Raw genomic sequence first — 22,149 nt, 5'->3', positions numbered from 1 at the left:
AACTTTGGAAAATTGTTGTTAGTATATATATGATTTTTATTTGAATGACATATTGTTCTTAGTTATTCCATGTGAATCTAGATGTGGGTTTAAGCAGAGTATTTGATGCCTATAGATGGTTTTATATTAAAAATATATTATTTGTCTTCTTCACCGCAAATTTTGCATGACCATAACAAAAATATGCTAGAGCTTAAAAGCTTTTCGGGGTGACATTTTTGTTCGTATATAACGTTTCTTTTTTTCTCTTTAAAAAACAAGAGTTTTAATTGTTTGAGAAAAGAAAAAATTGTTTGGGATTCTTTGTCTTATTATCTGTTTCTTACAGTACTTTTTTTCCTTTTCCTCCTTTTTTTGGTTCAAACTTTCATTATACACTCTCTCGGCTACCAAAGCTTAAGGCGGTGATTAAAGTTAAGAATTGTAGAGTTAAGATTAAAGTTAACTCTAGATTATAGAATTTGGAAGTTACTAATAAAATTTAAAGATATTATTTGAACAAAATATAAAAAGAAAACATGGGTTAGAGACCTATTTTGCCCCTTTAACAGAGAGAATGCGACCTACACCATATTTTCATTTTTAGTAGTAATTCATAATTTTTACTCAAAAAATTTCAGGTCTTAGGTCCATGTTCTCTGTAGCCCTTGATTTTTCCATCATCCCTGAACTTGACGGGACTTTATAGAATGAATAACTAGGAGACCAGTTAAACTATTAACACGGATAGTAATACATACTTAATATGTGAGAAATGGAAACAAAATGATACGTGAGAATATAATAATACAAAGTGAAATATTGTTTTAAGAAAGGATGAGACATAAACATGTGAAAACTGAAAAAGTAGTGGTGGTTTCGCTAGACCTATTATTTATGATATTAATTGATGGCTAATATTAATGTTCAGCCTCGCCGCAATAAAATGTTCGATATTCAGGGAAAGTTGTAAGCATTTGCATGTTAGTTTTGCCTCCCTGTCTAATATTCTCCTTTTCCTTCTTTAGCTAAACTAAAAGACTCCAAATTATTTGATTTTGACGAATTAATTTCTCATAATATGTTTTATAATAGTTATTTTTTCTTTGAAATGAAACGTTATAAATAACGTCAAGCTTTAACGAATTAATATTCCATTTAAATTATCATGTACCCACTGCCAATATTGTGCGTTACTTTGCGATCAGGAAAAGAATGTGACGCCGTCGTTTGTTTCTTTGTCTTCTACGATAAACAAAAATATCATTATTAGATCATAATAAGATCATTTGACATGGACACCTCTTTAAGAATGACACCACACAAAATGTGGCCTTCCATTGTGTATATTTGTGCTACTTTCGTCTGCATAAATTGGGATAATACATGAATCACATAGCTGAGTTATAGTGTAAATGTGGGTTAATCCAAATATTTAACATGAAAAACTTTCAATAAAAGCTTTTAAAACGTCCCAAGGTAGGTAAATCATTACCAACAATCAAATATCATCAACATGTATGAAAACTATAGTTCGATGTGATCATGATAGTATATTAGTTTGTATGTATCCGAAGAATAATCAATACAAAACTATACCATACCAAACTTTGTTAAGAACGTCGTAAGTATATCAAACAAAAAGATTTGAAAATACCATAGAATGACTTTTGAAGGGTGACAACCGTTTGTCTGGTGACAACATGTAAAGAGGGAAAGAGGTTTTCATTTTTCGGAGGTATCATCTCATTGTCTAAGCTAAGACCTCACTCTATGTATGAGTTACTGTATTTAGCGGTTCCTGTTTTCTTAAAAAGGCAACATGTTTCCACTGAAAATAATCCATTCTACACTAATTTATCCAAAAGAAAAAATCCAAAAATTACTTGCGACATAAAATGGTTTAGTTCTTTAAACTTCTAAACTTGCGCTTGTACTGAAAATATAGGTGGTCCTTGTAATGGTCTCTCTTATGGAAAGATCTCCTCTATAGCCAGTGACTCAATTTATTCTAAATTTTGAGAAAATTGTGATTCAACATGTTATATATGTCATTTTATCAAAGATATGGATTAAGTAGTGATGAGGATAATTTCTAATCTTTTGCATGGGGTTAAAGTATTGATAATAGCAACTTTGCAAACTTATGCTAAAGAGTCCAGATGATTAAATTAATTAATCTTCACAACATTTTTACTAGCAAAGCCATATTGAAATGACAGAGCAACTCCAACGTTTCGGATTGTGAGAGTTTCTAAAAAAAACAAAAAGTAATAATATTGTAATTCTATAATTATATTCTAATTATTTAATATATGCAAACGACCAATAAAATCACACATGTATCTTTATTTATAGGATTGATCCTTGATTTACGATTTTTAGAGATTCTCTCTCATCTTTCTTTTAATTTTTATTTATTTTTCTTGTTTTTAATAATTAAAGTTTCTATTAAAAAACTAGCGATGCAGTTGCTCTAACCATCCTAAACTCTAAACCTCCAACTATTTTAAATAAAATATTTTTTTTCAAGCTTTCTAATATAAACTTCGTTGATTACCACTTGAAATTCCACCAAAAATTTGCAATCATAATTCGTAAATTTTGATGTGATGGTTTTGGAAATTATAAAACAAGACATCATATAAGTTGGTATGGCTAAAGCTATAGTTTTTATTACATAAATTAGTGAGGCTCATAGGCATGAGACTTGATAAAAATTTGTAAAGAAATAAGCATCAGGTTATAGTCTATTGGATCTTGCATACGGTCGCTGTCCCCTATTGCTTCTTTCAATCGTTTTGGGCCTTTTGTCTTCTCTTTATTATTTTAGACAAAAAACAACAAGTTAATACCATTCTCTTCTCTACAATGAATCTTAAAAAAAAAAATCCATGTAAAAGAAAACGAAACAGAAATTAACTTAATCATAATAATAACCACCCTAAACTAGTAATCAAACATATTTGGATGTAACCACACAAATGAAATAATTAAAAACACTCTCTCTATATTATAAACATATGTATGTATATGTATATATATAATAATGATATTAACAATAATAAAATGGACAATTCATAATACACCTATATATCTCATCTTAGTGTGGGTTTTGTTTTTTATTGGGTTTCTTCTTTTCCAGTAGGATTTATAAGTGCTATTAGGGTGTAATAAAATTGCATTTTAATTGTTTAACCGTGTGCACCTTTAGTTACACTTCATCTATTTTGAGGTGGAATCTAAACATTATTCTAATTAGCTCCTGCCTTTTTGGAAGTCCCTTGAATGGATCCCACTTTAGTTTCTGTACACCACTATTACTTAATGAAAATTTTATTCAGTAGATTAAAATCTTAATGATTATAAGAACAAACCAAAAATAAAGATAAAAAAAAGAATTAGTTGGCTACTCGAAATGAAGAGGAGGCCATAGAAGATGTTTAGTTTTTTTTTGTGAGGCACAGGGATTTCTTCCTGTTTTTTATTAAAAATAAAATGAAAAAATTACACCCGAACATTCCGAGAAACTGTAGTTCCTCGTATGTCGTCATCCACAATCAACGCCACACACGGCGGACAAGCCTTAAAAGTATGAAAGTCTAATGGCAAAGAAAAAGCATAGTTAGCTAACTCATCGACAAGACGGTTAGACTCTCTATACACGTGAGAAATACGGACTATCCAGTCCCTTGAGATAAAGCTATGGCACAACCGTACCAGGAAAGACGACGAATGAAAATCACTTATCCTTGTCTTTAGAAACCCAACCACCAACTCCGAGTCCACCTCTAACTCCAACCGTTCCACTCTCTTCCCCCAAGCAATATAGAGACCGTAATACACTCCCCATAGCTCTGCTAAAGGTGCCGAACATATACCAATATTAAGCGAGAAGATGTTTAGTTTACGATAAGCTCATGCGCCACCAAACAAACTCATAGATTTGTGCATTAAAGTTGATTTGCAAGGCTGTCGTACATCTTCTACCGTTGATTTATTAATCAAAAGAAATTAAAGTGCGAAAACATAATGTAATATTAAAGTATGTATAGTGGAATATATTTGACCCATTTTAATGATATATTTATGCATATAATACAGACTATATTATTAATACAATAATTTGTTTTGTGGGATTTTTTATTTTTACTTTGAAAATTAGTCATACAAATGTAGTTTATATATCATTTTAAAATTGTTTTGCCAGGTTACAAAACATAGATTAATATGTCATTTACTTGATCAAGGCAAGTTTATTTATTAAAACATAGATTATTGTGTCATAATTTAGTTAAGAATACTACTACTATTGACAAATATTGAACCAACAAAAAGAATTCCTGCTAATTACTAAATTATACGAACTCTGAGCGAAATGATAATCCTACTGGTTGTTGAAGCCTACGAAACATTTATAGCTGCTAGACAGAGAATCTTTTGAACACTCCGAATATCACTCACCATCATTGGACTAACGCTTTTTGGTCCAATATAAGGAGAGACCATTCAATTAATAAATCCCATGATATTTGGTTTCTTTTTGTACGGTTAGCTTTTACAAATTTATAGAGAAATACCACATGTATAGCTTACCTACCATTTCAAGCTCAAGTTGTGCATTTCTATAATAGATTAAAGGAGACTAGACCGTTTCATGTAATTTAGTAGAGCTTTATGATCTTGTAAAATTCTCGAGCCCTTAACCTTTTTTAAAATTTGTAAACTTTGTAAAATTTTGTAGTTAAGAATTTTGGTAAGGTTTTAATTTTTTGGCAAGCTCAATAGTAGTATATTAAGTTGAAGTTCTTAAAAAAAATATATTTAAAAATTAAAATATATAAAAACTTAATTATTATTGAACTCATAATATTCAATACATAGATGACATACAAAAAATTAAAACATACATGAAAACATAAAATTTAACTATTAATTTCTGCTAAAAAATTTCCATATATATTCAACCAAATCAAATTCAATTATTGATGTGCTTGTCGATTACGAATTCGAGTTCGAGTTTCCAATATATTCTCGAGATTTGAAGGCATATATGTAGAATAGGTGAAATCCACTTGTGCATTTCTAGTTGATTCCGGTTGTACAAATTCAGAGACATCAAAGTAAGTGTAAGTATCTCGTTCGTTTTCTACTATCATATTATAAATTATTATACATAGTAGAAGAATTAACGGTAAGAAAAAAAATTCGGCTTTAATATTATTCTTCCAACCAACCAAATCATGCCACGTCACCACCACATTTTACTTCAGAGGATCTCTTAGCTTAGAGGGCCTCTAAGCAAAATTGCTCAATTAACATTTAAATTTAATCATTTACAATCTAAGAATCTCCTAATATCTCCCTAATATCCCCCCTTTAATGATACTCTTAGGTTCTTGACTGTCTTAATTATTATTTTGTATGAGAATTGTAAATCAGTATTTTGGAAATATTTTTTATTTTCTTAATTTTTGAAGTAGTAGCTATAAATATATAATTTAGTTAAAAGAAATACAGATTATGTTAATGGATATACATGATTACTTTTTCGTTAATGGAAATATAGCTTCAGTTTTCGTTATTTGTCTCTAAATTCTTAACCATCTTTTACTTGGTATATTGCTTATTTCTCAAATACTAACATCCGTCTAAAACTTTTAACAAACAAACTAAAGTTTTTCAGTGACTAATATTACGTAATACAAACTTTTAGGTTTTTCTCCATGCAAAATAATGTCTGGCTCAAATTTTGAAACGCAGATATGGAATATCTGTACCAAATTATTTCAAAGATAGTTATTCGTTCTACGTACAGATTTTGAAGACATAAACAAGTAATCGAAATTGCTTCTATAGTTCTATTCCTAAATCGGTTTGTGATTAGATCGAGTTACGTATGATTCAGTTCAAGCGAATGACATATCTCGATAGAAAAATTTCTTAGTTCAAGCGAGTGACACATCTCGATAGAAAAATATATGAGAAAATTGGAACCTGATAAAAAAATGTATGTGCTTTTAAAATAAGATGGATTACATCAATCTTAATTTAATCAAATAAATATTATTACAATCACACTTGCAAGAAACTGAATATGACGAAACTGTACGTAAATACATATTCAGAAAAAAAAAGTCACCAGGCCAATCATATTTTCAACATGTAATCACATAGACGATGCTATTGTTCCTCTCCGTTAATTATGTACGGAATGTCCAATACCGGGGCTATGACCAGGTTCCGTAGGTCTGAAGGTATCAACCCCGTGGCTCGGCGGCGACTCAAGTGGCTCAGTCGGAGGTGACGACGACAATACAGAGCCACCAGCTCTGATTTCCTCAGACGTCGTTACGGTGAATTTGGTGAGTTTTCGGCCTTCAATTGAACCAACACTAATAGTCAAAAGAAAGATAAATGCAAAAACGTAAACATTAATCGTCGCCATTACTAGAAAAACCGAGACGAGAATTAGAAAAAAAAAGAAGCTAAATTATAATATTTAGTCGAAGGCGAAAATGTATTATGTATTGATGCATGAAACCTCTTGGACCATCTGATGTATTTATAGGGATGAAATTTTACATAACATGGGCGCAACACTTGAGGAGATAAATTAAATATTTAGGGGGTATTATTGGTTTATGATTTTAAAAGAACTTTAACGATTATGTAAAATCGTTTGTTATTCAATCAAGATTTTTAAAAAGTTTATTAAAGTTCTTTGTTATTAATTTAAGATTTATAAAAAGTTTTCTAATATCTTTATAAATCTAGGGTTATAGATTCATACTTTTTTGTAAAGTGAGTAAAAGTTTTATGTTATTCAATTAAAACAAAAGTCGTCTGCATGACCTTCATGTAAATTTCAGTCCCTTCTTTTGATTGAGAAACTAGGGAATTTTTTGGATTGAAAATTGCTTGGTGAGTTAAGGAGATCTAATCTTGATGCTCACTTTATTGCCAAGAGCGTAACAAAAAATGATCGCCGTTAATCGTATGTAGCAACTAGGTTTTCTTTTTGGTTAAAACAACTTTTTGAGGAAGAAAAAAATGCCTAGTGTAATACTGGTTGATCTAGAATGATTGTCCTTGATCCACATTTTTTTGTATGTTTGGTTGGAAATTATGAAGTATATATTTATCTTTCAGTGAAAAAAAAAATATTTTTAATTTTTAAAGCAAGACATGGTAATTTGAATGCACTCGCCACTCCATTTTGTTCATGCTTTGAGACAAAAACAAAACATAGAAAGGCTGACAAGGCCCATGGGAAGTGATGGAGGCCAAGTTTAGTTCTTAGAAACCTTTACTATATTATGACTTATTAAGCCCAATATATCACGATCGACACGTGCTGTTGACAACTTGACATCAGGCTAAGCAAATACGCAGGGATAACAAAAATATAATTTCTAGTGTCAGTTTTACTTTTACCTTATTTTACTCACAGGTACGTAGTTTTTAGGCTATCCGTAACAATCCACCTATACTATACACATAATCTATATATAGTCTCTATCCAATTCATTTTAAAGTAATATGAACTTTCTAATTTTACCTAAACTATAAAATTCATCCCAACTATACAAAAAGCTTGTCAATTATAATTTAAAACATTTTAAACGGTTTCGCGTAATGGCAAATCTGTGAATTACCAATAGATGAGAGGGTTTTTAAAATAGTTAGTTACACCACAATTATTACGCCTCCCGTTCCGTTAAGTCACCGTTTATAACCGACACGTGTCAATAAAACAAACCATCGGCATAAGTAACTCCATAACATCCAAATAACGGCGCCTCCAGTTTCCCCGTTAAAGATTCCCCGTCACTGTAACGGGACCACTAAAACACGCCATTTCTCTATCACACACAGCACAAAACTCAATCCTGACCGTTCAAAACCAAATTCATCATCTTTCTTTCTTCTTCTTCCTCATCCTCTCAATCATATCTCTCTCTCTCACAGAGATTGTGACTTCACGCACACGTAACCTAAATCGAAGATGGTGAGAAAATATAGAAAAGCTAAAGGAATTGTAGAAGCTGGAGTTTCGTCAACGTATATGCAGCTACGGAGCCGGAGAATTGTTTATGTTAGATCGGAAAAATCAAGCTCTGTCTCCGTCGTCGGTGATAATGGAGTTTCGTCGTCTTGTAGTGGAAGCAATGAATATAAGAAGAAAGAATTAATACATCTGGAGGTTATTTAATGTTGTTGATTCTAGATTCTTGTAACTGTATATGTATCATTTAATGTTAATGTATTTTTTTTTGAAATTTTGAAATTTTTGTAGGAGGAAGATAAAGATGGTGACACTGAAACGTCGACGTATCGACGGTGAGTGTTAAAAAAAAAACTGAAAATGATTTGAATTTTGAAGGTTTTATTATTTTCCCGGTTATTTATTTGACTCTCTCTTCAATAAATTTAGAATCTTGCTTGTGAGTTATTTTAGGGGTACGAAGAGGAAGCTTTTTGAAAATCTGAGAGAGGAGGAGAAAGAAGAATTAAGTAAATCCATGGAGAATTATTCATCGGAATTTGAATCGGCGGTTAAAGAATCGTTAGATTGTTGTTGTAGCGGGAGGAAAACGATGGAGGAGACGGTGACGGCGGAGGAGGAGGAGAAGGCGAAATTGATGACGGAGATGCCAACGGAATCGGAAATTGAAGATTTTTTTGTGGAAGCTGAGAAACAACTCAAAGAAAAATTCAAGAAGAAGTAAGTTTTTATTTTATTTTGTGAGTTTGATTTTTATAGATAATATATTTTTTATTCATAATTTAAAATTGATTTTGAGGTAAAATTAAGAGTGAGTTTATTTTTTTTTAATTAGGTACAATTTCGATTTCGAGAAGGAGAAGCCATTAGAAGGACGTTACGAATGGGTAAAGTTAGAGTGAAGAAGAAGAAGAAGTTTATGGTTTTTTTTTTAACTTTTTAGATTTTAATATTTCAGGGAATAAGTTAATTTTATTTTGTTGATTTGGAAATATAAGATTTGTAGGAGGAATGTTTTTAGAAGTACGAAATTGCACAGAAAAAGAAGAAAGCTTTTTAACAGATTTTAGAGCCCAGAAAAGTCGTGTCTTTTAGCTCTACTTTTACCTCTTCTTCGAATCTTGTGTATCTTTTAGCATATTCTTTAGTACATTTTTATGTTTTTGGTGACTGATAAAATTCTATCCCCACACAGGTACAACCACACTCATTTTTTTGTCTTCTCCGTTTTAATAATATTCAACCAAAAACATCAAATGCATTTTGGTAGATTATCTTACCGCCCTAAACGCTTAAAATTATTTTAGAATTTTATTTCTTACAACGTTTGATATGGATTAAAAAGTACTATGAAATTAGTTATTATTGTTCTACTACTTAAATTAACTAATCGACAATTTCAGTGCAGTTTTTTGTTGAACAAAATCGTACCAACCATGTCAGCTAACCACACCAACTAATTTTTTTGTTTCATATTCAGCACCGAATATGATTGAGCTCGACCAATCAGAATTTCAAGATGATTCTGTTATTCTTAAAGTTTATTGATTAATAACAAATCACAAACATTCTATCACACGAAACTTGGTTTGAAACTTTTCAAAATTTTAATTATAATAATACTAGCATATAATAAAACTTTAGATCTGTAAAGGGCATACTGTACTGGCCCAATGGTTAGAGAATTTTGAGATAATGCCATAAATACATTATTCCAAATGATGCAGGACCATTTTGTAACTAGACAAATTATCCGAAGACTTGGAAACAAAACTCTTTCATGGACCATTTCAGAAAATCTTCAAAACAAATGATCATGGACCATTTTGTATATGTAAGCTTAATTCAGATCACAAACAGGTTAAATGAGGGACTCAAATAAACAAAAACAATTCTTTCATCGAGGGCTGTTTTATTTTCGTGATATTGTTAAGGGAAACTTAAAGATATGTTTGGAATGGCCAAGTCAACTAAATTAACTATTTTTTAAGAAGTCAAACTAAACTTTAGGATTTAAATGACATTTGAAAAGTTCATGTTTTTTTCGTCAACAATATGAAAGTTCATGTTTTCTCAACATTTTTTTCTTTAATCAATCTATTAATTTTCACTAAAGAATTGTTGTTTTGAAAATATGAACGGAGCCAAAAAAAAAAAGAGTATTGGTCCCGACCAGTTTTGTGTATACTATGTGTTTCTTTTATATCAACAAATTTAACTTTCATCCAAGAAAACCCACGCCCATATCGAGTGCCCTGCCCTCGAAGCCATGGCTATTTGGAGACCATAAGAATTCAAAGTTACACTTGTATAACTCTGTTGTATAAGACCAAAACTATCACTTGTTTTTAACCTCAATTTGGATGGATTATCGTCTTGTCATTTTTAGTCATCTTGTATTCTTGTTAAGTGATTTTTCGTTAAGTAATGGTTTCCTTATATTCCATATTTTTTTTTACTGTTTGGTAAGTTTCTGTAATAAAGTTTTACTCCTCATTTACTCTGTTGTATTTTTCTATTCTCATATTCCATAATTCATCTTTTTGGAAATGAATTTTGAATATGTGGTTAGTGACTAGGTCCACCCCAAACGTCCTAGTAACGCCTAAAGAAGTTTTTGAAGAAAGGTAATGTTCTTCAAATCTCTGCTAGAAAAAACTCAATTAACTCAACTGCTTACCAATCCGTTTGCAACAGTAAGTTGTCAACCATATGACGAAACTAAACCTGATCCAAAATCGTTGACTTGAGTAAATGTTTTTACAGTCTCCAGTATGTTTACAGCTGTAAATATAAAATCTTATTGAATCAGTTGAAAACAAAGTTCCAGTGAACGCAGAGAGTTTCTTTCCTCAGTAAGAAAATGAAACTTACTACGACAATGAGAGATCATCAAAATGTTGTAAGAAAAAGAAACTAAAAGTGAAAAAAATGCATATTTGTGATGCTGTGGTATATAAATTATATACATTACACCAAACCAAAACCAGATTCTTCTTTTTGGTTGTTCTGTCACTGCAATTCACCAACAGGTGCTTCGTTTAGCCATAAGAAGTGGATGAAATCGTACAGCTTTGCGCTTACACTAACCTGTAAACCATGAGAGAAAAAAACATTTACACAGATTTCTCAGAAACTGAAAAACATGTTTGTCGGATAAAACCATACCTTATAAGGAGTTGGGTTTAATCTCCTCATATGATCAGGTCGCATGTTTTCGAGCTGTTTGATGCAACGGTCTCTTATCTCTTTCAAAGGCGGTAATACTTCTCTTGCTTCATCTTCATTGGTATAGAGAAACAATAATCAGTGAAAAGCATTGTCATTAATAACTCTACGGTACCGGAAAATCTTTACCTGCACTTCCACGCCAATAACATTTGAGGAGCTCTTCGACACGTTGTGGCACTACATATGCTCTTTTGGATTCGTTGAATGGGTGACGACAAAGTAAACGCTCACCAACCTTTGATATCAAGAAAGATATTATGTAAAAATGCAATAAGGTAATGAGATTAAAATCTTTGAGAGAGTTATCTTTCGTTTTACCTTTGGAGGTGGTTCGTTCTCTCCAGTCATTATATCTACCAGAGGGTAACCTTCTTTGCCGTATAATCTGTAACTTCGCTTTTTACACGGTATTGATACCTAAACGAATCAGAATGATAATCAGATTAAGTGCAATGTGACATTGAATGTTCAGAACACCAAGAGAGAGAGAGAGAGTTTTAACCTTTGTAACATCTTCAGAAAGTTTAATCCGAGGCTGATTGTTTATCTCCACAAGTTTGAAAACGCAACCTAAGGCCGCTTGTGAATAGCAAGTGACCAAGTAGGTCCCGATGCCAAAAGCATCCACCTCATGTCCCTATAGAGATGAAAGAAAAAACACTGCTTAATAATAATCAATCTTTCGGGGGCATGGCATTTGAGAGTGGGTTAGGGAGTCACCTGTTTATTTAAAGCGTCAATCGTCTCTTCATTTAGATCATTACTAGCAGTGACGACCATCTTCCCAAAACCAGGCACTTTTAGTTCTCTCTCTACCGTGCAGAAGAAATTTCTGGCCTCTCTAGATAGATAAGCTAAATCACCTGAATCCAGTCTAATACCTAATGCTTTATATCTGCGCAGCACAATAAACATCAATTGCATCTCAAATTCCATATGATCCTGAAGAAGTACAAAGTCAAGTCAGACGATCGGGTATTGATAAGAGATTCTTACACACCCAAAGTCATTGAGTGCTAAAGCAACTGCACAGAAGTTAGGGATTCCACTCTTCATCACCTGTAAAACAGTCAGCAAAACACTAATATAAGAGTTTATTAGAAATCCTAAGGCTCAAATGAGCTATCTACTATGGTGTTTAATGCTCACATCGTATGTATCTACGAGGGCAAGAAAAGTTTTGGGGAATGCCAGTGCATATGAGGTGAAAGCTGCTAGCTCGCTTTGATTTGTCTCAGAGAAAATGCCACTTAGAGATGGTGAATACTGTCATCCACAAAGAAACAAAACATAAGAAAAACTGTGACAAAGATTCAAGCAAAGGGTTGAAGCAGAAATAGAACAATGGTCCTGAGACTAGAAAACAGGAAGAGGAAGAGCAAAATGTGCAATAAACAAACCTGAATCTTTTTTAACCATGTCTGAACATGACTAACAAAATCCTCGCACGTGGTTTTCCCATCAGCACTACGAAGTACTTTGTCAACAATCTCATCAGTACTCTGCAATCCAAAGTTAACTAATTATATCGAAAATGCTTTTGTGATATTGTTATGAGCGAGGATATTAAGTGTGCATCAGAACCATGGCTAATAAAGTTATAGCAACAAAGGCATTGACAAGAATATCTTATTTTCACGAAACTTTGTGTTATCGTCTCTACTAGCTAACTCAAGTATGTAACCTCCACATAAAAATTGAAACTTTTGGCTGAAGTGAACTGACCATGAATGAGCTAACATAAGCATGAGAGTGTGTTCCACGAAGAGGAATCCCAAAAAGTTTTCCAGCTGCTACATTACTGTCATTGGCAAAATACCCAACAACACAAAACACATCATTTCCACATTCCCTTTCACCTACTTCCAGATCAACAAAAACAAAAAGCAAGACTTGCCTTGTTGCATCAAAACCTCCAAGGTAGCAATATTTTGATGCGCTTATTGCACCATCCGGACCCTAAGATTCCAACACTAATAACATCAGACAGAGATGGAAAGAACAACACAAAAGGCAATATATCAAAAAACAAGAGAGAGATTTATAGGAAACCTGAGCCCTTCGAGCACCAAACTCGAGTAGACTCTTAGATTTTCCGGCAACAAAGCGATGCCTAGCTGCGTTAGTAGCTACCAAAGATGCAAAATTGACAAGATTGAGGAATGGAGTTTCCAACAATTGAACAACCTATGGAGATTTTACAACAACTGATGAATCATTCATTCAAGAAAACTATTCCTTAAACAATCTTCACAAATGAAAGAGACAAAGAGACTCACACCAACAGGTCCTTCAACTCTCATGAGAGGTACTTTAGGAAAAACAACTGATCCTTCCGGAATTGCATAAACTTCAACATCAGAACAATCAAGCCCTCTAAGATAATCACAAAAAGCTTCCTAATTTGAATCACAAACATAAAACCCTGATTTAAAAATCCAAACTTTAATCAATAACAATCTAAAAACAAACAGATTTTTGATATACCTCAGATCCAGGCAAACACTCTTGAACGAAATCGATTTCTTCATCAGTCAATTTGAAATTGGCTAAGAACTTAACACACTCTTCTAATCCAGCAAACACAGTGTACTCACCACCAAATGGGTTCTTACGAAAATACAGATCGAAACTGAAAAGGAAACAAAAACAATTTCAAATATACAAAACCATTCAGAATTCAACATCAAAAGCAGAGCATGAGAAGAGATTGTGTGTTGTACACGGATCGTTCGTTGTGTTTGCCAGCTTTCCAATAAGCATAAGCCATGGTGAATTGATAAAGATCATTGAGTAAAGGTGTGACCATTGGATTCGTTGGTCCGTCAATGATCTTCTGACCCAATTCTGAGCCGTTCTCTTTCGGCTCCATTGTCGTCGCTTCCAATTTGTGTGGAACAATTGGCTTCGTATGAGTGAGTGTGTGTGTGATTACGAGAGAGTGAATGGACGAGGAACACTGGTTCTTGGTTGTTTATATTGGAGTGGTCAAAGGAAAAAGAAAAAAACAAGTGTGTTTAAAGAAAGAGACGACGACCACCACACAAAGCAAAACTTGCTTTGAACTTGACCTAGTCTTTCTTTAAGAGCCTTTATTGGTTTCTAATTATTTCTCATTTTAGAGTTTAGACTAAAACGAGGTTTAATTTTCGTGGTTGTTGGCTCTTAGATTATTGGAATTTTCACGTTTAAAAGAATTTTATGTGTTGAAAATTGGCATATGGTAGCCAAATTCAACTAATTATAATAATTACTCAGAAAAATTTACATATTGGTATTGGTAACAAATAACAATATCTTGTATCTCTAATAAATTAATGAAAAGAGTTTAGCTGTTTTAATCTAAAAAACTTAAATTACAGAGGCGGGGAATTTTTTCATTTCAAATACATTTTTTTGGTGTGATTTATTTCACATACATAATTCGGAAAACTTGTATAGCGTAAATCTATTGATTAATAATGGTACACACTTGCTGTGTTATGATATATTTGTGTATTTAATGATTTTAGTTTATTGACTATTTTTAATGTGCAATATTAATGATTTTTAGCTCTTTTGCAATCAAATATGCAGTATGATATTTGATTAGTAGTAAATATTTACATTTCACATATATGTTATAGTATTTGATGAATATTGTACTTATAATATATAATATTTGTTAACATTAAAATAGAAAAGGTTAATGTAGATTAATACATCTTAAAACTTCAGTTTCTTAAAATATATAAATATTGTAAAAATGTTCAGATGCTTATTATGGAAAAACAAAACAAAACAGAATTGCATAACACCAAAAATTTTAAACATGATTATGAAAAAATCAATCCAAATTTAGGTACATTTATTTATCAAAGTTTAATTTTACATCAAACAATAGTATCTAAAATGAATTAAAATGAACTCAAACTTAAGACTAAACATAAGATTGTCCCAACTTGGTTTTTGAAGCCATATCGCATATGGCCTAACCATATTCATGGTCTCTTTTATTTGTCAGTGTCATGATATGAGTATCACAATTTGATAGGGTTCTCTTGAAGTTGTTGATTAAAAATAATCAAAACAAATAATTCTGGAGAGAGCCTCCTACGTGGCAGTCAGTGGTTGGTTGATATATTTAACCAACAAAAAATCCTTGTGTCTTTATTTTTCATTCCGTCGGGAAATTTTCTCACTCTCTCTATTGGTCGTCTCTCTCGACGCTGCTCACCATTCCGAGTTCGTTTCACCAAATCGATGACCCAATTCTATATGTGTTTGTCCCAAATCCAATCTCCCACCAAACCCTTGCTTCGTTCCCTCGAATCAGAGCATTGTCAGATAGGAAGATGACTAAGCTTTGATTGATTTAGTTGTGTAGATGATTTGGTTCTTTAGAAAACGAAGAAGTTATCTGATTGATCTGTTTCGTTTTATTGTTTGTTGCATGGGGATCAGTGTTGTTGATTTGGATCCCATAAGAACCAGCTTTTGCTTGGGTACAGTCATTCTAGTAATCTAGTCTGTTCTCTTGGGTTATTAATATTTTCTTCAGTTTGCATTATTAGCGAGAGGAAGTCTACATATGTGTTTGATTGATTCGTAATGCTGGTTATCGTTAACACCTTTATATGGTTTTAAAATCAGGTGATCGTGTGCCCACTAAGTTGAAGAAAGCCATCATGCAAGCCCGAGAAGACAAGAAGCTGACTCAGTCCCAACTTGCTCAAGTATTTTCTCTTTTCTCTGTATCTATCTCTTTCTTTTGTTGCTTTTTCTTAGTAATTGGCTTCATGATGGTTATGTTGTATGTTTTGAGTCATTGGCTTCATAGATGTACAAGACTAGGAGTTTGTTTTGTTGGCGTTATGTATTTTGGTGATAGACTCTGTAACTATGGAACACATATAGCTCATGATTTGGTGATAGTAATTCGCTTCATAGTTAAATGTATCTCTAATTTGATGATAGTAATTGGCTTCTAATTTGAGTGAGTCATGCAGATTCAAGCCAAACAAAAAAAAAAAAATTATAAGAATTTTAATTTGTTGATGAGTAGAGGAACAAAAACCTTTTAATTTTTGAATAACACTAGATTTGATATGGTTTTTAAGAAAAACAAAAATCTTCTAAAATCCCTAATCCAATACATCCCCCTAAATGTTTTGGTTTACTAATTTTGTTTTAATTAGCTCATAATTTATGACAAAATTATATATTTAACTAAACATTATAATATTTATTTCACATCTATTTTATAATATTTCCAAAAAATGTATTTTAATATTTTATGCTTTGTAATATTAAGTTGTATGAAATAAAATAATTTATATGAATATTTTTTTTTTAAGAGACCTCCTTTAAGAGAACCTACCATTGGAGTATAAAAAACCAAGAAATAATACACAAAGTTCTCTTGTTAGTTTTTTGAAAATTTAATCATAAAAAAATGGAGAGAGCCATTGGCATAAAAATCTAGCTAGCTAGAAACTTTTGTATGATATCACTAAAACACAAAACGTTAAACATATTAACCATTGGCATAAAAATATGTATTTTTTAGTAGATTCTGTCACACTAACAAAGAAAAACATAGAAATTTTCTATATTCTTTGTTGAAATGTAGAAAATTTTAACATATGCAATGATATCCAAGGAGCTTTCTCCATTTAAGACATTTATTCAACAAATAGAAATTATTTTTTCTTGCATTTCAACAAAGAAATCTTCCACCTGTATATGTTTTTTTCATATAAATAGAATTAAAATAATATAGCTATCAAAAACACTTGATAAAAGCATATGCACATTTAAGATTGAGTTACAAAATTAGTATTTAAGATGAAAAGAAAAATAATTAAGATTTTTTTTTAGGATCAAGTTTAATGGCTATAATAACATCTTCTTGCACATATATGTAGTTATGTACGTTTCAACACAGTATTATGGTGTAGCAAAAGAGCAGCGAAGTATATTAATATTCTGAACTCTTATTTATTCAATCTAAAATATAATATTGTGTACGAGATGTCTTTTATATATTCTTTTATTTGACAAAGCTAGCATATGATTCATTTTCCACATGATGATGGCATATACATCGACCATAGTTTACCATGAAATCCTTCTGTCATGAACTTTATCTGCATGCCTTTTTAAGACATGTTAACTACGACACGTTTTTCTCTTTGTCTAACACTCCATGAACTTGCCCCATGTTTTCTTGTGTTTTTTTTTTTCTCTTGGAGAACACTGCACATGTAGCAGGCTTAACTATCTTTCAAACTACTCGGTTCGACAGATCTTTCTTATAGAGATCTTCGTATAGCATATCGACTAATTTTGTACGGTCAAAACTCAAAAGCTTGTTTCAACTGCAAACAATTCTGTTGGTTAAAAATGTCAACCAAAGAGTGTCACGAGGAAGAATTCAAATTCATGTACGTTCCATGATTTAAGAAAAATCATCAGCGAGCACTGTGATTTTACTTCCTTTTTTTTTTTTTTGGTAATTAACATACTGTGATAAGAGAGTTTTGGATTCTTCTCATCTCAACATTTTCCGTGTAATTTATAAAGACCTTTTTCGGTCAATATATTTTAACCAGACTCGTAATTGGCCAGAAAAATAAGAGAGTTTAATTAATTTCTCTAAAATTATTGGTGCTAATCACAGTCTTGTGACACAAGAAACCAATCACGTGGGTTCCAACTTCCAAAGCCCTAGTGTAATACGTTACAAAACGTTACAACTTGCAGCTGGAAAAAAGATAGATAACGTTACAAAACTTCTATTAACTGATATTAAAGTTTCACCAAGGAAGAGTGTAATACGTATTACCACCTGTCTTTGCGTAGTTTGATTGATCAATGTCTTTGATTTCTTAATATATATACTGTAAATGAGAAAGCCTCAATAACTCAAACAAACATCGAGGCAAAGCCAAATTAAGTTGTCACAACAATGTTGTCTCTTCTTTCTTCTGATTCTTCTCTATTATCACTCCTCTTTCTCTTTCTCATCCCTTGTCTCTTTATCACAAGCTATATAGGCTTCCCTGTGTTCTTGCTAAAACTCATCGGACTCATCAAAATCAAAGCTGCTCGAGACAACGAGAAACGGTATAGTTCGCGTTTTCTAATCATACTTTTAGTTTTAGTAGTAGTTATATGTTTTAGTACTCTCTTAACTAAAATTTTCAAACTTGTCATTAAAAACCTACAACCTTCAAATAAAATTTGGCATGCATTTAGCCAATTAGCAATAACTTAATCTGCTGTGTGTTACACATATACATTTTTTCATACAAAATGTCAATCTTTTAAGTTATATCCACGCTGTAAACTTTATAAGCAATTTCTAGCCACACATGTTATAAAACCCTTATAAACACTTTCTATACCATATTTATAAAAGTCTGAAAATCTAGTTTGTGGTATTTTTGAATATGGACAAAAACAAAATTTGGTGTTTGAAGAGTGGTATTTTGAAACAAGACAGTTTTGGTTGGATCATGACTTAACATTGGCTTTTTGTGTTTGTGAAGTGATGAGGGAACTTATGTTGTCCGCGAGGATGGGTTACAAAGAGAACTAATGCCGAGACACGTGGCATTCATACTGGATGGGAACCGGAGATGGGCCAAACGGGCCGGATTGACGACGTCACAAGGCCACGAGGCGGGAGCTAAACGGCTTATAGATATCGCCGAGCTCTGCTTCGAGTTGGGGGTTCATACAGTCTCAGCTTTTGCTTTCTCCACAGAGAATTGGGGAAGAGACAAGGTGTGACATTTTGGAAAAAGTATGTAGCTTACATTCTCATACAATTATCGATTCTAACAATTTGTTGTTATTATTAAGATTGAGATTGATAACTTGATGTCTTTGATCCAACACTACCGCAATAAGTCCAACATCAAATTCTTCCACAGGTATAAAATATAAATATAATAAAAAAAATTTGTTTAACATATTGGTAAGCTCATTTATTAGCAAGCTCTTCTTGTTTCAGATCGGAAGTTCGCGTTTCTGTTATCGGGAATAAAACGAAGATCCCTGAATCTCTCCTCAAAGAAATCCATGAGATAGAGGAAGCTACCAAAGGCTACAAGAATAAACATCTCATCATGGCAGTAGATTACAGCGGGAAATTTGATATCATGCATGCTTGCAAGAGTCTTGTGAAGAAATCAGAAAAAGGGTTGATCCGAGAGGAAGATGTAGACGAGGCATTGATCGAGAGAGAGCTTTTGACAAATTGTAGTGACTTCCCAAGTCCTGATTTAATGATTAGGACAAGTGGAGAACAGAGGATTAGTAACTTCTTCTTGTGGCAACTTGCTTATTCCGAGCTTTTCTTCTCGCCGGTATTTTGGCCTGATTTCGATAAGGATAAGCTTCTAGAGGCTCTTGCTTCGTATCAGCGTAGGGAAAGACGATTTGGTTGTCGGGTTTGATCCACCTTTCATCCTCTCTATTATGTTTTGTTCATCTGTAATTTCTACCAAACTTCTTGCGTATCATTGTAATTTGTGTCGGTAAAAATCGAATAAAATCAGTGATGCGTTTATTTCTTTCTCCGTGCTTCGCTTTATACGCATGTTTTATGTATCAGTTGACAGTTGTTACTAAAACCAATAACTTGCTAAACAAGTAACTTTAATACCTCAGATTCCTCTAGTTCAACAACATTACAATTTAAAACTCCAAACCATCACCCCAAAACTAGGCAAAGTTTCTGATTTTTTAATTAAAACATCTTCAAACCAATTCACTTTTTTTTTGCGGGAAATAGATTGATAAAGATCCAAATTCACTCGATTAAATGGGTCTAAGTGTCAAATCAAAGTATATTAGCCCACCTTTTCGACCACACAAAACAACTGAAGTCCCCAGAGAGTGACACGTCACGAAGCAAAAATCCATGAATCAAAACCTAAAGTCACCGTCGCGCACAGAAGGGTCTCCTTTTCCGATCCTCTTCAGAAGCACCAGACACAAGAAACCAAAAAAGGCTTGTTTCACAAGAAACCAATAAAAGTCTTGTGACACAAGAAACCAATAAAAGTCTTGTGACACAAGAAACCAATCACGTGGGTTCTCAAAGCCCTAATGCAGCTGGAAAAAGATAGATAAACCGTTACAAACATCGATTAACTTAATATAAATGATTCTCCACGGAAGAGTTTAATACGTAAGACCTGTCTTTGCGTAGTTTGATTGATCAAAGCGACGTCTTTGAATTCTTAGTATATATATGTGTATGACAAAGCTTCAATAACTCGAACAAATTAACATTAAAGCAAAGCCAAATTAAGCATTAGCAAGGACAAGAATGTTGTCTCTTCTCTCTACTCTAGTAGCCCTCCCCTTTCTGTTTCTCATCCCTTGTCTCTTTATCACAAGCTATATATGTTTCCCTGTGTTCTTGACAAAACTCCTTGGACTCATCAAATTCAAAGCCGCTCGAGACGATGATGACAACGAGAAACGGTAGTTTACGGTTTTTTAATCATACTTTTAGTTTTTAGTAAGTTATGTTTGTGGAATGTTTTGTAAATCTATAATTTGTAAAATGTTTTGTACAAGAGTGACATCATATAAATGGTATTTTTGAAAGTCTCCCGAGAAGAGAATCATAATTTAATTTCAATTTTATAATCACTAGTTAATATCTAGTTATCAACAGAAATTATACTACACAAGTACACATAGAGAGAGCCTTTTGTTAGAATTATCCCACATCGGAAGAATTTTTGGACAATATATATGTGTTTTAGCAATAATTTTTTGGTTGTATAGTGATGAGGCAACTTGTGTTGTCCGAGAGGAGGAGCTACAAAGAGAGCTGATGCCGAGACACGTGTCATTCATACTAGATGGGAACCGGAGATGGGCCAAACGAGACGGATTGACGACGGCACAAGGCCACGAGGCTGGAACTAAACGAATTATAGAGATAGCCGAGGTCTGCTTCGAGTTGGGTATTCATACAGTCTCAGCTTTTGCTTTCTCCACAGAGAATTGGGGAAGAGACAAGGTGTGACATTTTACATTGTAGATCTCACAAGTAGATTATATTCTCATACAATTATAGACACTAACAAATTTTGTTGTTATTATATAAGTTTGAGGTTAAGTGCTTAATGTCTTTGTTCAACCACTACCTCAAGTCCAACATTCAATACTTTCAAAGGTATATATACAAATTCGATTGTGATTCTTTTGTTTTGACATATTCTCTCTGGTTATTCATTACCAAGAATTATCTTGTTGTTACAGAAAGGAAGTTCGCGTTTCTGTTATCGGGAATAAAACGAAGATCCCTGAATCTCTCCTCAAAGAAATCCATGAGATAGAGGAAGCTACCAAGGCTACAAGAATAAGCATCTCATCATGGCAGTAGATTACAGCGGGAAATTTGATATCATGCATGCTTGCAAGAGTCTTGTGAAGAAATCAGAAAAAGGGTTGATCCGAGAGGAAGATGTAGACGAGGCATTGATCGAGAGAGAGCTTCTAACGAATTGTAGTGACTTCCCAAGTCCTGATTTAATGATTAGGACAAGTGGAGAACAAAGGATTAGTAACTTCTTCTTGTGGCAACTTGCTTATACCGAGCTTTTCTACTCGCCGGTATTGTGGCCTGATTTCGATAAGGATAAGCTTCTAGAGGCCCTCGCTTCGTATCAGGGCAGGGAAAGACGATTTGGTTGTCGCGTGTGATCCACCTTTCATCCTCTTTATTCATCTATAATTTCTATCAAACTACTTGCTCTTTGTTTCACGTTTCATTGTAATATATGTCTTTAAATCGGATAAAATCAGTGATGTCTTTGCTTCTCCTTCTACGCATGTATCAGTTTGTTACTAAAAATCAATATCTTGCTATACAAGAAAATATCTCAGAAACCTAGTTCTACAGCACTAAAATTGAAAATCAG

The 22,149-nt window shown here is 32.8% G+C and overlaps 5 protein-coding genes, 1 long non-coding RNA gene and 1 other non-coding gene across 9 annotated transcripts; 4 read left to right on the top strand and 3 right to left on the bottom strand.

The window, feature by feature from the left end:
* Window positions 1-453: 453 nt before the first annotated feature.
* AT2G07905 lies at window positions 454-722 on the bottom strand. The gene has a single exon (NR_140246.1). It is a non-coding gene; the product is annotated as an other RNA (long non-coding RNA).
* Window positions 723-6,034: 5,312 nt separating this feature from the next.
* On the bottom strand, window positions 6,035-6,504 carry AT2G23440 (uncharacterized protein). Its single transcript, NM_127908.2, has one exon. The coding sequence runs from the start codon at window positions 6,425-6,427 to the stop codon at window positions 6,179-6,181; it is 249 nt and encodes an 82-aa protein (NP_179925.1). The 5' UTR covers window positions 6,428-6,504; the 3' UTR covers window positions 6,035-6,178.
* A 1,314-nt stretch (window positions 6,505-7,818) lies between these two features.
* Window positions 7,819-9,319, top strand: ICK1 (Cyclin-dependent kinase inhibitor family protein). Its single transcript, NM_127907.4, has 4 exons — window positions 7,819-8,185; window positions 8,279-8,322; window positions 8,441-8,707; window positions 8,823-9,319. The coding sequence occupies exons 1-4, from the start codon at window positions 7,988-7,990 to the stop codon at window positions 8,887-8,889; spliced, it is 576 nt and encodes a 191-aa protein (NP_179924.1). The 5' UTR covers window positions 7,819-7,987; the 3' UTR covers window positions 8,890-9,319.
* A 1,382-nt stretch (window positions 9,320-10,701) lies between these two features.
* On the bottom strand, window positions 10,702-14,306 carry NAPRT2 (nicotinate phosphoribosyltransferase 2). 2 transcript variants are annotated; one of them, NM_127906.6, is made up of 15 exons: window positions 13,942-14,306; window positions 13,706-13,850; window positions 13,498-13,617; window positions 13,271-13,405; window positions 13,116-13,177; window positions 12,944-13,019; window positions 12,619-12,720; window positions 12,368-12,484; window positions 12,219-12,277; window positions 11,939-12,113; window positions 11,721-11,855; window positions 11,537-11,635; window positions 11,345-11,453; window positions 11,156-11,268; window positions 10,702-11,077 (listed from the first exon to the last, which is right to left on the bottom strand). In NM_127906.6, exons 1-15 carry the CDS (start codon window positions 14,088-14,090, stop codon window positions 11,000-11,002), a joined length of 1,674 nt encoding a protein of 557 aa, NP_179923.2. In that variant the 5' UTR covers window positions 14,091-14,306; the 3' UTR covers window positions 10,702-10,999. The 2 variants fall into 2 exon arrangements, with proteins under 2 accessions (NP_179923.2, NP_001323701.1); NM_001335851.1 differs by having other exon boundaries at window positions 10,714-11,268; window positions 13,942-14,305.
* Window positions 14,307-15,377: 1,071 nt separating this feature from the next.
* Window positions 15,378-17,536, top strand: AT2G00760. The gene is made up of 3 exons (NR_143678.1): window positions 15,378-15,702; window positions 15,851-15,933; window positions 17,452-17,536. It is a non-coding gene; the product is annotated as an uncharacterized misc_RNA (transcript).
* Window positions 17,537-18,120: 584 nt separating this feature from the next.
* On the top strand, window positions 18,121-19,782 carry CPT (cis-prenyltransferase). Its single transcript, NM_127905.4, has 4 exons — window positions 18,121-18,325; window positions 18,751-18,988; window positions 19,067-19,137; window positions 19,218-19,782. The coding sequence occupies exons 1-4, from the start codon at window positions 18,168-18,170 to the stop codon at window positions 19,660-19,662; spliced, it is 912 nt and encodes a 303-aa protein (NP_565551.1). The 5' UTR covers window positions 18,121-18,167; the 3' UTR covers window positions 19,663-19,782.
* Window positions 19,783-20,494: 712 nt separating this feature from the next.
* On the top strand, window positions 20,495-22,100 carry AT2G23400 (Undecaprenyl pyrophosphate synthetase family protein; the record flags this gene model as incomplete). Of its 2 annotated transcripts, NM_001335849.1 has the most annotated exons (5): window positions 20,501-20,698; window positions 21,008-21,245; window positions 21,334-21,401; window positions 21,488-21,607; window positions 21,652-21,931. In NM_001335849.1, exons 1-5 carry the CDS (start codon window positions 20,541-20,543, stop codon window positions 21,929-21,931), a joined length of 864 nt encoding a protein of 287 aa, NP_001318273.1. In that variant the 5' UTR covers window positions 20,501-20,540. The 2 variants fall into 2 exon arrangements, with proteins under 2 accessions (NP_001324149.1, NP_001318273.1); NM_001335850.1 differs by having other exon boundaries at window positions 20,495-20,698; window positions 21,488-22,100.
* Window positions 22,101-22,149: the final 49 nt, after the last annotated feature.

The sequence above is a fragment of the Arabidopsis thaliana genome, chromosome 2, assembly GCF_000001735.4.
Source record: "Arabidopsis thaliana chromosome 2, partial sequence".
In the NCBI taxonomy this organism is placed as follows: domain Eukaryota; kingdom Viridiplantae; phylum Streptophyta; class Magnoliopsida; order Brassicales; family Brassicaceae; genus Arabidopsis; species Arabidopsis thaliana.
This window is presented reverse-complemented; position numbering and strand designations above follow the sequence as displayed.